Here is a 14,740-nt window from a genome sequence, read left to right on the forward strand (position 1 = left end):
TGTCTGTTTATATCTATTGCTAATATGTAACACTTTCCTTCAGTATTTTGTGTGTATGCCTTTTCATCTAAACTATAAGTTCCTTCAGGAATCACATATTATATTATCACTGTGTACTAGAGCCATCTAGGAGAAAGAGAGAGAGGGAGAGAGAGAAGGGGAGGGGGAGAGAGAGAGGAAGGAAGGGGGAGAGAGAGAGAGAGAGAGGAGAGTGAGAAAAAAAATGTGCTAATAATTGGTGGTTAACTTAGAAGAAAACACAGCAGAATTTAACTGTTGCCAAATTCTGAAAATAATTGTGATACTGAGTTTATCTGGCCATTAAAGATCCTTCCACCCTCACACACAAAAGAACTTTTGAAGTCTGAAATACATATCTTCTAGAATACAATCAATGTAATTATAATAAATGTAAATACAGTAAATGTAATTTTTGTCCTGGAGACAGAACCATGACTTATTAACAACAGCTAACACTTCAGTGGTGCTTGCTTTATCAAGACACTCTTCTTAGTGCCCTGCATATGTTTAATCATTTAATCCTTTCACAGTGATACCTAAAAGTAGTTACTGTTATCATCCCCATTTTATAAATAAGGAAACGGCGGCAAGGTTATGTGAATTTATTCACAAGGTCACCCTGCTAGCAAGTAGTTTAGCTGGGATTTGAACCCAGGTAGCCTGACTCGAGTCCATGCTCTTAACCACAAACAGCTAACATTTCAGCAGTCATTACACACACACACACACACACACACACACACACACAGTCACTCCAAAAGAATATACTTCGTATAGTATAAAGATTAAAACAAGCACTCCAAAAACAAATTGACATAAAAAATTGATCTCTCATACCTAAGTTAATGAAATGAATTTCAAACTGTGAAACATCCAGTAGTAATTTCATCCATGTGAATGAAACTAAATTCTTAAATGATTACCAGCTGTGTGGCGTGTCTCATTGAGTATCTTTTCTGCCAGATGACAAAAGCTGTCTAATAATCTTGGGATTATTTTTGAGTTAGAAGGAATTAAGTGATGCACGTCTTTTGTTAAGTAGCTTGAAGCACTCTGTCAGATTCAGCTGATTAAAAGCCTTAATGAGAGTCTCATTTGCTTTCTTATATTAGTATGAGGATGTTATTGTTTCAGATTTATCATTTGTAGTCTTTTAAAATATAGGGTGAGAGAAACAGTTTACTAATTTGAAATAATTTATGATGCCAGCATATATTGTAGAATCAAATTTGAAAATGCGTATTGAATGCTATTTCACTTGGTCATTTTGAAATTAAGGTTTTTTTTTAGTGTTTCAGATTATGAAATATAAATGATTAGTTTATTTGTGCTCTAAGCATGCTTTTTTGGTAAAAGCAAAAAGTTATTTGCTTCTTGGTTACCAATTTTTAGACTGTAAAATCTTAGTATTTATTTTGAAAGGTGAACATTCCAGAAAGGATAATAGAGAATCTACTACCTAGTAACTTTTTATGTCCCTTTCTGTGGGTCCATGTGTATCCAGAATCTCCTACCAATTTCCCTTAAAGCCCAAAGAACCCTAGAAGCAAATATTAGAGCAATCACGTTCTCCTGAAATTGTGTGAATATTTGAGTCCTATTAAAGGAGAATTTGTCCTCATTTTAGATCAGGTATGCTCTTCTACCTTCTAACTTGGTTTAAACGGTTTAAACACTTCTTAGGTTACAATTAAAGACCTTTAAGTGTTGCATACAGTTTGAAAAGGTGTGTACAACTGTGAAGAGTAGATTTTTGGCTCTTTTACACTGATTTTTAATCTAATTAAACTAAATTTGAAAACTTTTGAGTTGTAGTTCCTTTTTGGTAAAAGGAGTTTCCCAGTCTTTGTAATTTGAAGTACTTGAATATACTAGGTTGGATGGATATCTCAAGCAGAATTTGCCTTCATAATTATAGTCTTTATCATCTTGAAACAGCTTAATATTTCATTTAATTTAGTACAGAAGAATGAAGGGAACATATTTTCTGAATTATGTATGTTATCAGTTTCCCTGGAAGGTCACACAATCATAAAATACCTTAAGAATTTAAGGATATTGCTCTTCTGATTTTGATAAACATAATTAATTCTAGCATAATCAGTTATTAAATACTTTTAAATATCTAGCAATTGAGATTAATAATAAAATATTGGTATAAATAAAATATTAGTATTTTAGTATATAATTTAGTTTACTTTAGTATAAGCAAAATAGGTTTTGAATAGAAATGCATGTTAAATTCATAAATTTCAGAATGTTTCGTCAGTGTACGGAAAGAGGAAAGCTGTTTTATTTTTCTATATTAATTTAGAAGACCCCTAATAATTTTTCTAGTGGGCGTACAATTCCAAAATATACCAGGCCCACACTTGATCTGGTTTTATCATCTTCAGAGAAATGAATTCCTCTACATAATGAATTTTCCAGATGACTGAACTTTACTTTTACAACTGAAATTTTTTTCTAAGTTTAACCATTTCCTATATTTCTATTAAATGAATTACCCATGTCATTGCCTTCTTAAGCACAGAAGGCTGAATATAATTTAAATGTTTGCTTTATGACTCAGAAGCATCATTATGAACATCAGTGATTGAACTATGATACATTACAGTGATGCCTTTGGGAGACTTGAAGTATGTAAGACTGTTTGCTCCATATACTGAATGAATGGTTCTGAACTACTGTGTTTTTGAGCCGTGTGTCTGCTCTTGATTGTTTTTTGTCTTATCTCGACAACTTGACTCTTCTTAGCGCAATATGTCTGACCTTAATCCTTGCTTTTATATCCCCTCCAGATTTGCCACATGTAATCTGAGTAAATAGTCAAAAAAGGTTCTCAATGAAGGACTTTCCTGGTAGTAAAGATCACAAATATGAGGATATAGGTGTTGTCATATCTGTCTTGGGTTTTTTATTTTAGAGTTAGATTTTTGGTTTTAGCTTCTTGTTTCCCTAATTAGCTATGTTGAAGAGTTGGGGGAGGAAAAGTAAGAGAAACATTTACTTTTGTGCCTACTTTGTGCCAGACTTTTTCTGGATAACTTATCTCACTGAATCTTCACAACAATCTTATGGGTAGATATTATTTTCTCATTTAACAATGAGGAAAATGAGAATTAAGGACTGATAGAGACAGGACTTACCTGATTTCAAATCTTCTCACTACTTTCCACTAATCATATCATATATGCTGCCTTTCCACTCTGTTGTGCTGCTTGACATTGTTAGATAAGCGATTTCTGGTTAAATTAGGTGTTAACTTGTGTAAGTCTCAGGGTTTCTAGTCCTTGGAGTAAAGGCAATTTTGAAGTAGGACTAACTTAGGAAATAATAATCTTAAACATAGTTATGTGCAGTTGTTGATCTCTGCTTTTTTAATGTGTTATAATGTGAAAACATATTAAAAGTATGTCAGTATTAACTGTGAAGTTTTTTTTCACAAGGGAGGAAAATTGGAAACATACTCATTTGAATCGTGAATAACAAGTAAATGATAAATGCTATACCTCTGGGCCAGCTTTTTGTAGTTATTGCTTCATAGTTCAGCCACATCATTTTATTTGGGTATTCAGGTAGTGGTAGTAGGAAACTACTAACCCTTGTTCTCAGGGTTACTCTGTTACCTGTAAGGATGTGGAGAGCAAAATGAATGAATGAATGAATGAATGACGATAGATAGATAGGATAGGTTTGCTTATTTATTTAACATCTTTATTGGAGTATAATTGCTTCACATTGTGTTAGTTTCTGCTGTATGACAAAGTGAATCAGCTATATGTATACTTATATGCCCATATCCCCTCCCTCTTACGTGTCCCTCCCACCCCTCTAGGTGGTCACAAAGCACCAATCTGATCTCCCTGTGCTAAGTGGCTGCATCCCACTAGCTGTCTGTTTTATATTTGGTAGTGTATATATGTCCATGCCACTCTCTCACTTCGTCCCAGCTTACCCTTCCTTCTCCCCGCATCCTCAAGTCCATTCTCTTAAGTCTGCATCTTTATTCCTGTTCTGCCCCTAGGTTCTTCAGAACTTTTTTTTTTTTTTTAGATTCCATATATACATGTTAGCATATGGTATTTGTTTTTCTCTTTCTGACTTACTTCACTCTGTATGACAGATTCTAGGTCCATCCACCTCACTACAAATAATTTGGTTTCTTTTTATGACTGAGTAATATTCCATTCTGTATATGTGCCACATCTTCTTTATCCATTCATCTGTAGATGGACACTTAGGTTGCTCCCATGTCCTGGCTATTGTAAATAGTGCTGCAGTGACCATTGTGGTACATGACTTTTTTTGAATTATGCTTTTCTCACAGTATATTCCCAGTAGTGGGATTGCTGGGACATATGGTACTTCTATTTTTAGTATTTTAAGGAACCTCCATACTGTTCTCCATAGTGGCTGTTTCAATTTACATTCCCACCAACAGTGTAAGAGGGTTCCCTTTCCTTCACACCCTTTCCAGCATTTATTGTTTGTAGATTTTTTTGATGATGCCCATTTGGAATGGTGTGAGGTGATACCGCATTGTGGTTTTGATTTGCATTTCTCTAATGATTACTGACGCTGAGCATCTTTTCATGTGTTTGTTGGCAATCTGTATATCTATCTTCTTTGGAGAAATGCCTATTTAGGTCTTCTGCCCTTTTTTGGATTGGGTTCTTTGTTTTTTTTGATATTGAGCTGTGTGGGCTGCTTGTATATTTTGGAGATAATGCTTTGTCAGTTGCTTCATTTTCAAATATTTTCTCCCATTCTAAGGGTTGTCTTTACGTCTTGTTTACAGTTTCCTTTGCAGTGCAGAAGTTTTTAAGTTTCGTTAGGTCCCATTTGTGTGTTTTTGTTTTTATTTCCATTTCTCTAGGAGGTGGGTCAAAAAGGATCTTGCTGTGATTTATGTCATAGAGTGTCCTATGTTTTCCTCTAAGAGTTTGATAGTGTCTGGCCTTGCATGTAGGTCTTTAATGCATTTGGAGTTTATTTTTGTGTATGGTGTTAGGGAGTATTCTAATTTCATTCTTTCACATGTAGCTGTCCAGTTTTCCCAGCACCACTTATTGAAGAGGCTGTCTTTTCTCCATTGTTTATTCTTGCCTCCTTTATGAAAGATAAGTTGACCATATGTGTGTGGGTTTACCTCTGGGCTTTCTATCCTGTTCCATTGATCTATATTTCTGTTTTTGTGCCAGTACCATACTGTCTTGATTACTGTAGCTTTGTAGTATATAGTCTGAATTCAGGGAGCCTGATTCCTCCAGCTCTGTTTCTTTTTCTCAAGATTGCTTTGGCTCTTTGGGGTCTTTTGTGTTTCCACACAAATTGTGAAATTTTTTATTTTAGTTCTGTGAAAAATGCCATTGCTAGTTTCATAGGGATGACATTGAATCTGTAGATTACTTTGGGTAGTAGAGTCATTTTCACAATTTTGACTTCTTCAGTCCAAGTACACGGTATATCTCTCCATCTGTTTTAATTTCTTTCATCAGTATCTTATAGTTTTCTGCATACAGGTCTTTTGTCTCCTTAGGTAGGTTTATTCCTAGCTATTTTATTCTTTTTGTTGCAATGGTAAATGGGAGTGTTTCCTTAATTTCTCTTTCAGATTTTTCATCATTAGTGTATAGGAATGCAAGCGATTTCTGTGCATTAATGTTGTATCCTGCTACTTTACCAAATTCATTGATTAGCTCTAGTAGTTTTCTAGTAGCATCTTTAGGATTCTCAATGTATATAGTATCATGTCATCTGTTAACTGACAGTTGTACTTCCTCTTTTCTGATTTGGATTCCTTTTATTTATTTTTCTTCTCTAATTGCTGCGGCTAAAACTTCCCAAACTATGTTGAATAGTAGTGGTGAGAGTGGGCAACCTTGTCTTGTTCCTGATCTTAGAGGAAATGGTTTCAGTTTTTGACCATTGAGAACAATGTTGGCTGTGGGTTTGTCATATATGCACTTTATTATGTTGAGGTAAATTCCCTCTATTCCCACTTTCTTTAGAGTTTTTATCATAAAAGAGTGTTGAATTTTGTCAAAAGCTTTTCCTGCATCTGCTGAGATGATCATATGGTTTTTCTGCTTCAATTTGTTAATATGGTGTATCACATTGATTGATTTGCATATATTGAAGAGTCCTTGCATTCTTGGGATAAACCCCACTTGATCATGGTGTATGATCCTTTTAATGTGCTGTTGGATTCTGTTTGCTAGTATTTTGTTGAGGATTTTTGCATCTATGTTCATCAGTGATATTGGCTTGTAGTTTTCTTTTTTTGTGACATCTTTGTCTGGTTTTGGTATCTGGATGACAGTGCCCTCATAGAATGAGTTTGGGAGTGTTCCTCCCTCTAGTATATCTTGGAAGAGTTTGAGTAGGATAGGTGTTAGCTCTTTTGTAAATGTTTGATAGAATTCACTTGTGAAGCCATCTGGTCCTGGGCTTTTGTTTGTTGGAAGATTTTGAATCACAGTTTCAATTTCAGTGTTTGTGATTGGTCTGCTTATATTTTCTATTTCTTCCTGGTTCAGTTTCGAAAGGTTGTGCTTTTCTAAGAGTTTGTCCATTACTTCCAGGTTGTCCATTTTATTGGCATAGAGTTGCTTGTAGTAATCGCTCATGATCCTTTGTATTTCTGGAGTGTAAGTTGTTACTTCTCCTTTTTCATTTCTAATTCTGCTGATTTGAGCCTTCTCCCTTTTTTTCTTGGTGAGTCTGTCTAATGGTTTATCAATTTTGTTTCTCTTCTGAAAGAACCAGCTTTTAGTTTTATTGATCTTTGCTCTCATTTCCTTTATTTCTTTTTCATTTATTTCTGATCTGATATTTATGATTTCTTTCCTTCTGCTAACTTTGGGGTTTTTTTGTTCTTCTTTCTCTGATTGCTTTAGTTGTAAGGTTAGGTTGTTTATTTGAGATGTTTCCTGTTCGTGAGGTAGGATTGTATTGCTATAAACTTCCTTCTTAGAACTGCCTTTGCTGCATCCCGTAGGTTTTCAGTCATCATGTTTTCATTATCATTTGTTTCTAGGTGTTTTGTGATTTCCTCTCTGATTTGTTCAGTGATCTCTTGGTTGTTTAATAGCGTATTGTTTAGCCTCCACGTGTTAGGAGTTTTACAGTTTTTTTCCTGTAATTGATATCTAGTCTCATAGCATATCAGAAAAGATACTTGATATTATTTCCATCTTCTTAAATTTACCAAGGCTTGATTTGTGACCCAAGATATGATCTATCATGGCGAATATTCCATGAGCACTTGAGAAGAAAGTGTATTCTGTTGCTTTTGGATGGAATGTCCTATAAATATCAATTAAATCCATCTTGTTTAATGTATCATTTAAAGCTTGTATTTTCTTATTTATTTTCATTTTGGTTGATCTGTCCATTGGTGAAAGTGGGGTGTTAAAGTCCCCTACTATGATTGTGTTACTGTCGATTTCTCCTTTTATGGCTGTTAGCAATTGCCTGTGTATTGAGGTGCTCCTATGTTGGGTGCATAAATATTTACAATTGTTATATCTTCTTCTTGGGTTGGTCCCTTGATCACTATGTAGTGTCCTTCTTTGTCTCTTGTAATAGTCTTTATTTTAAAGTCTATTTTGTCTGATACGAGAATTGCTACTGCAGCTTTCTTTTGATTTCCATTTGCATGGAATATCTTTTTCCATCCCTCTTTCAGTCTGTACGTTTCCCAAGGTCTGAAGTGGGTCTCTGTAGACAGCATATATACGGGTCTTGTTTTTATATCCACTCATCCAGTTTGTGTCTTTTGGTTGGAGCATTTAATCCATTTATATTTAAGGTAATTGTTGATATGTATGTTCCTTTTCCCATTTTCTTAATTGTTTTTGCTTTGTTATTGTAGGTCTTTTCCTTCTCTTTTGTTTCCCGCCTAGAGAAATTCCATTAACGTTTGTTGTAAAGCTGGTTTGGTGGTGCTGAATTCTCTTAGCTTTTGCTTGTCTGTAAAGGTTTTAATTTCTCTGTCGAATCTGAATGAAATCCTTGCTAGGTAGAGTAATCTTGGTTGTAGGTTTTTCCCTTTCATCACTTTAAGTATGTCCTGCTACTCCCTTCTGGCTTGCAGAGTTTCTGCTGAAACATCAGCTGTTAACCTTACGGGGATTCCCTTTTATGTTATTTGTTTTATTTTCCTTGCTGCTTTCAGTATTTTTTCTATGTATTTAATCTTTGATAGTTTGATTAATATGTGTCTTGGCATGTTTCTCCTTGGATTTCTCCTGTATGGGAGTCTCTGTGCTTCCTGGACTTGATTGACTATTTCCATTCCCATATTAGGGAAGTTTCCAACTATAATCTCTTCAAATGTTTTCTCAGTTCCTTTCTTTTTCTCTTCTTCTTCTGGGACCCCTGTAATTCGAATGTTGGTGTGTTTAATGTTGTCCCAGAGGTCTCTGAGACTGTCCTCAATGCTTTTCATTCTTTTTTCTTTATTCTGCTCTGTGGTAGTTATATCCACTATTTTGTCTTCCAGGTCACTTATCTGTTCTTCTGCCTCATTTATTCTGCTATTGATTCCTTCTAGAGAATTTTTACTTTCATTTATTGTGTTGTTCATCATTGTTTGTTTGCTCTTTAGTTCTTCTAGGTCCTTATTAAACATTTCTTATATTTTTGTGGATTTGGAAGGCTGACGATAAGTTATACTCAAATTTTCAACTGCAGGGAGGGTTGAGGCTCTTAACCCCGTGTTGTTCAGGGGTCAGCTGTACTTCTTCGTTTAATAAATCAACTGGGCGATTCTAGCATTCTGCAAAAGCTTTTTTTTTTTTTTTTTTTTTTTTTTCTGTTTCATATGCTTTAGACAGATTTTTCCCACCTCTTTCCAGGTACTTCGGCTATGCCCCGTCTTCCTCCATTATATCGGAAACCATCATGGTTGGGGGATGATGAGGTGGATGAACAAAGAGCTTTCAAGTCAAGTGGCAAGCCTGAAGAGAAAAATCGTGAAACTGGAACATCAGGTAAAAAAAGCTCAGACTATGACATTAAGTAGGTATTTTAGGAAGAACTTATCATCAAAGCAAAAATCTGTCTACCCTTAAAAGAGATGTCTCCTATTCTTTAATACGTTAAAAATAGTTGATGAATGTTTTAATGACATTGTCATTTTAAATTAAATTTATTTATTATGAATGATTCTCTCATAAAGTATTCTAATATCTTTGTAAATCACTTTTATTTAAAATATTTTTCCTTATTTAACTTATTTATGAGGGTGTTAAAACTTGATATATAGTTAAGTAATATAATTGGACATTTTAAGTATTTTAAAATAATTTTTTAAATGTTTTAATTAGACCAAAATAGTAAATACAAACTAGTTTTGTGTGTTTTCATTAGATTCACAAACATATAATCATATTTTTAAATGAAAATTTTTTATTATGTTCAAAATGTATGAAGTTTAAAACTTCTTTAAAATCTCAGCATGCCCAATTTGTTGGGGTATGGTAACAACAAGATTAGCTGTTGAGCAGCCAGAAGGAAGAAATAATTCTGAATCACATTCTCAGATAAATAGTCAAGGAACATAATCTTTTGTTGCTGGAGGAGTTGAGTAATGAGCTAAGTGAAAAGCCAGAAAATCAAGATTTCCAGGAAATAAATGGAGGTATCAGTTGTCTGTCACATAAGGACTTGACAAGGACATCAACACTGAAGGATGAACAGCCAGTTTCTGTGATAATAGCAGATAAGGATTAGAACTGGAGGAATTAAATACAGGCACCAGGGAGCAGTATGGAAAGCCAACTTTGACTCTGAGTTAAGGATAGATTCCATCAGAAGTTCTGTCAACTTTCTACCTTTGACCATAATTCTACAAGGTAAATAAGAGGTTTTTATTAGCTGGAGAATAAGAGCACTGGTGCTTAAATATGCTCTAATTTCACCAGAGTACAAGTCTTAGAAAGCTGGCCTTATCAACTTGATCTTAAAGTGCCCCAAACTGAAAGTTGTCAACTTTGCAAATAAATTCCCATCTCAGTTTCCTTGTTTCTGTGGCCAACACGTTTTTTTCTTCATGTTCAAGCTCAGAAACTTAGTATTATTTAGCATACCCTCAAATGCAAATAATAGAAATGCCACCTGAGACTAAACAGGAAGGAATTCTACTGGCTAAAATAAATAACTGAACCTCTTCAGGATTGGTTAATGCAGCATCTCAATGGTGTCATCAGCTAGCTATTTTCTCTCGGACTTTCTGCCCTTCTATTCACAGTGGCTGCATACTGAGGGAGTTTCCCCTCGTACTCATAGGCTGCTTGCCAGTAGCAGTTGGAGTGCATGCTGCTTTGATCACATCCAGTGGGAAATAGCAAAGGTCGCTTCTAGAAGAACCCCTGGAAACTCTCCCCAAAGTTTTCAACACATTTGTCATCTCATTGGCCTCTCATGGGTTCAGGAGTAGGTCACCTGCTTATTTCTGAACCAATCCCTGGCAAGGGTTATGAGATTATCCTTAAGCCAATTGTACCCATCCTGAAGCTGAATATGGGGTTAGTTTTCCCCCTAAGGCACATGAGCTGTATCAGGGAAGAGTTAGAGATACCTGGGAATGTTGGAGTTCTTGTAGGAGGGAGGAATAGGAAATGGATTTTGGAAGGCAGTCAAGAATGTCTACTTTATATGAAATCTTTGTGTCTTCCCTTCCTTTCACCTCATCTATTATATTGCCTACTTCTGTTGCCCTTTTTTTCCATTAATCATAACTGAACTATTTCCAGTTTCAACCCTTCTGCAGTTCATTTTGTATAATAAATCTAAGCTGCCGTTTTTTTTTTTCCTTTCTTTAAGAAACTACAGTAGCTTCCTTTTGCTTGCCCAATAGGTATTATGTCAAAGTTCTCTCTAATTTTGTCCCACTTTCTTAGCCTTGCGTCCCACTACCAGTTGTTTAGTGCTCTCTCCCAGTGCATTTCCACATAAATTAGACTAATTCCTGCCTGCTCTTCTCCCACAGACATGTATACACATAAATCAGGTAATATAAAATTCTAAAGGGTATGTCTGTTTATATCTATTGCTAATATGTAACACTTTCCTTCAGTATTTTGTGTGTATGCCTTTTCATCTAAACTATAAGTTCCTTCAGGAATCACATATTATATTATCACTGTGTACTAGAGCCATCTAGGAGAAAGAGAGAGAGGGAGAGAGAGAAGGGGAGGGGGAGAGAGAGAGGAAGGAAGGGGGAGAGAGAGAGAGAGAGAGGAGAGTGAGAAAAAAAATGTGCTAATAATTGGTGGTTAACTTAGAAGAAAACACAGCAGAATTTAACTGTTGCCAAATTCTGAAAATAATTGTGATACTGAGTTTATCTGGCCATTAAAGATCCTTCCACCCTCACACACAAAAGAACTTTTGAAGTCTGAAATACATATCTTCTAGAATACAATCAATGTAATTATAATAAATGTAAATACAGTAAATGTAATTTTTGTCCTGGAGACAGAACCATGACTTATTAACAACAGCTAACACTTCAGTGGTGCTTGCTTTATCAAGACACTCTTCTTAGTGCCCTGCATATGTTTAATCATTTAATCCTTTCACAGTGATACCTAAAAGTAGTTACTGTTATCATCCCCATTTTATAAATAAGGAAACGGCGGCAAGGTTATGTGAATTTATTCACAAGGTCACCCTGCTAGCAAGTAGTTTAGCTGGGATTTGAACCCAGGTAGCCTGACTCGAGTCCATGCTCTTAACCACAAACAGCTAACATTTCAGCAGTCATTACACACACACACACACACACACACAGTCACTCCAAAAGAATATACTTCGTATAGTATAAAGATTAAAACAAGCACTCCAAAAACAAATTGACATAAAAAATTGATCTCTCATACCTGTTAATGAAATGAATTTCAAACTGTGAAGCATCCAGTAGTAATTTCATCCATGTGAATGAAACTAAATTCTTAAATGATTACCAGCTGTGTGGCGTGTCTCATTGAGTATCTTTTCTGCCAGATGACAAAAGCTGTCTAATAATCTTGGGATTATTTTTGAGTTAGAAGGAATTAAGTGATGCACGTCTTTTGTTAAGTAGCTTGAAGCACTCTGTCAGATTCAGCTGATTAAAAGCCTTAATGAGAGTCTCATTTGCTTTCTTATATTAGTATGAGGATGTTATTGTTTCAGATTTATCATTTGTAGTCTTTTAAAATATAGGGTGAGAGAAACAGTTTACTAATTTGAAATAATTTATGATGCCAGCATATATTGTAGAATCAAATTTGAAAATGCGTATTGAATGCTATTTCACTTGGTCATTTTGAAATTAAGGTTTTTTTTTAGTGTTTCAGATTATGAAATATAAATGATTAGTTTATTTGTGCTCTAAGCATGCTTTTTTGGTAAAAGCAAAAAGTTATTTGCTTCTTGGTTACCAATTTTTAGACTGTAAAATCTTAGTATTTATTTTGAAAGGTGAACATTCCAGAAAGGATAATAGAGAATCTACTACCTAGTAACTTTTTATGTCCCTTTCTGTGGGTCCATGTGTATCCAGAATCTCCTACCAATTTCCCTTAAAGCCCAAAGAACCCTAGAAGCAAATATTAGAGCAATCACGTTCTCCTGAAATTGTGTGAATATTTGAGTCCTATTAAAGGAGAATTTGTCCTCATTTTAGATCAGGTATGCTCTTCTACCTTCTAACTTGGTTTAAACGGTTTAAACACTTCTTAGGTTACAATTAAAGACCTTTAAGTGTTGCATACAGTTTGAAAAGGTGTGTACAACTGTGAAGAGTAGATTTTTGGCTCTTTTACACTGATTTTTAATCTAATTAAACTAAATTTGAAAACTTTTGAGTTGTAGTTCCTTTTTGGTAAAAGGAGTTTCCCAGTCTTTGTAATTTGAAGTACTTGAATATACTAGGTTGGATGGATATCTCAAGCAGAATTTGCCTTCATAATTATAGTCTTTATCATCTTGAAACAGCTTAATATTTCATTTAATTTAGTACAGAAGAATGAAGGGAACATATTTTCTGAATTATGTATGTTATCAGTTTCCCTGGAAGGTCACACAATCATAAAATACCTTAAGAATTTAAGGATATTGCTCTTCTGATTTTGATAAACATAATTAATTCTAGCATAATCAGTTATTAAATACTTTTAAATATCTAGCAATTGAGATTAATAATAAAATATTGGTATAAATAAAATATTAGTATTTTAGTATATAATTTAGTTTACTTTAGTATAAGCAAAATAGGTTTTGAATAGAAATGCATGTTAAATTCATAAATTTCAGAATGTTTCGTCAGTGTACGGAAAGAGGAAAGCTGTTTTATTTTTCTATATTAATTTAGAAGACCCCTAATAATTTTTCTAGTGGGCGTACAATTCCAAAATATACCAGGCCCACACTTGATCTGGTTTTATCATCTTCAGAGAAATGAATTCCTCTACATAATGAATTTTCCAGATGACTGAACTTTACTTTTACAACTGAAATTTTTTTCTAAGTTTAACCATTTCCTATATTTCTATTAAATGAATTACCCATGTCATTGCCTTCTTAAGCACAGAAGGCTGAATATAATTTAAATGTTTGCTTTATGACTCAGAAGCATCATTATGAACATCAGTGATTGAACTATGATACATTACAGTGATGCCTTTGGGAGACTTGAAGTATGTAAGACTGTTTGCTCCATATACTGAATGAATGGTTCTGAACTACTGTGTTTTTGAGCCGTGTGTCTGCTCTTGATTGTTTTTTGTCTTATCTCGACAACTTGACTCTTCTTAGCGCAATATGTCTGACCTTAATCCTTGCTTTTATATCCCCTCCAGATTTGCCACATGTAATCTGAGTAAATAGCCAAAAAAGGTTCTCAATGAAGGACTTTCCTGGTAGTAAAGATCACAAATATGAGGATATAGGTGTTGTCATATCTGTCTTGGGTTTTTTATTTTAGAGTTAGATTTTTGGTTTTAGTTTCTTGTTTCCCTAATTAGCTATGTTGAAGAGTTGGGGGAGGAAAAGTAAGAGAAACATTTACTTTTGTGCCTACTTTGTGCCAGACTTTTTCTGGATAACTTATCTCACTGAATCTTCACAACAATCTTATGGGTAGATATTATTTTCTCATTTAACAATGAGGAAAATGAGAATTAAGGACTGATAGAGACAGGACTTACCTGATTTCAAATCTTCTCACTACTTTCCACTAATCATATCATATATGCTGCCTTTCCACTCTGTTGTGCTGCTTGACATTGTTAGATAAGCGATTTCTGGTTAAATTAGGTGTTAACTTGTGTAAGTCTCAGGGTTTCTAGTCCTTGGAGTAAAGGCAATTTTGAAGTAGGACTAACTTAGGAAATAATAATCTTAAACATAGTTATGTGCAGTTGTTGATCTCTGCTTTTTTAATGTGTTATAATGTGAAAACATATTAAAAGTATGTCAGTATTAACTGTGAAGTTTTTTTTCACAAGGGAGGAAAATTGGAAACATACTCATTTGAATCGTGAATAACAAGTAAATGATAAATGCTATACCTCTGGGCCAGCTTTTTGTAGTTATTGCTTCATAGTTCAGCCACATCATTTTATTTGGGTATTCAGGTAGTGGTAGTAGGAAACTACTAACCCTTGTTCTCAGGGTTACTCTGTTACCTGTAAGGATGTGGAGAGCAAAATGAATGAATGAATGA

General features: G+C 34.5%; 1 protein-coding gene across 1 annotated transcript in view; it reads left to right on the plus strand.

The window, feature by feature from the left end:
• The window catches only part of LOC132476092 (centrosomal protein of 170 kDa-like), a 197,710-nt gene that overhangs the window by 122,332 nt on the left and 60,638 nt on the right, over positions 1 to 14,740 (plus strand). Inside the window, exon 15 of the mRNA XM_060077823.1 lies at positions 8,886 to 9,020. Coding sequence (XP_059933806.1) covers positions 8,886 to 9,020 — 135 coding nt within the window. The remainder of the gene's footprint in view (positions 1 to 8,885; positions 9,021 to 14,740) is intronic.

The sequence above is a fragment of the Mesoplodon densirostris genome, chromosome 2, assembly GCF_025265405.1.
Source record: "Mesoplodon densirostris isolate mMesDen1 chromosome 2, mMesDen1 primary haplotype, whole genome shotgun sequence".
Taxonomy (NCBI): domain Eukaryota; kingdom Metazoa; phylum Chordata; class Mammalia; order Artiodactyla; family Ziphiidae; genus Mesoplodon; species Mesoplodon densirostris.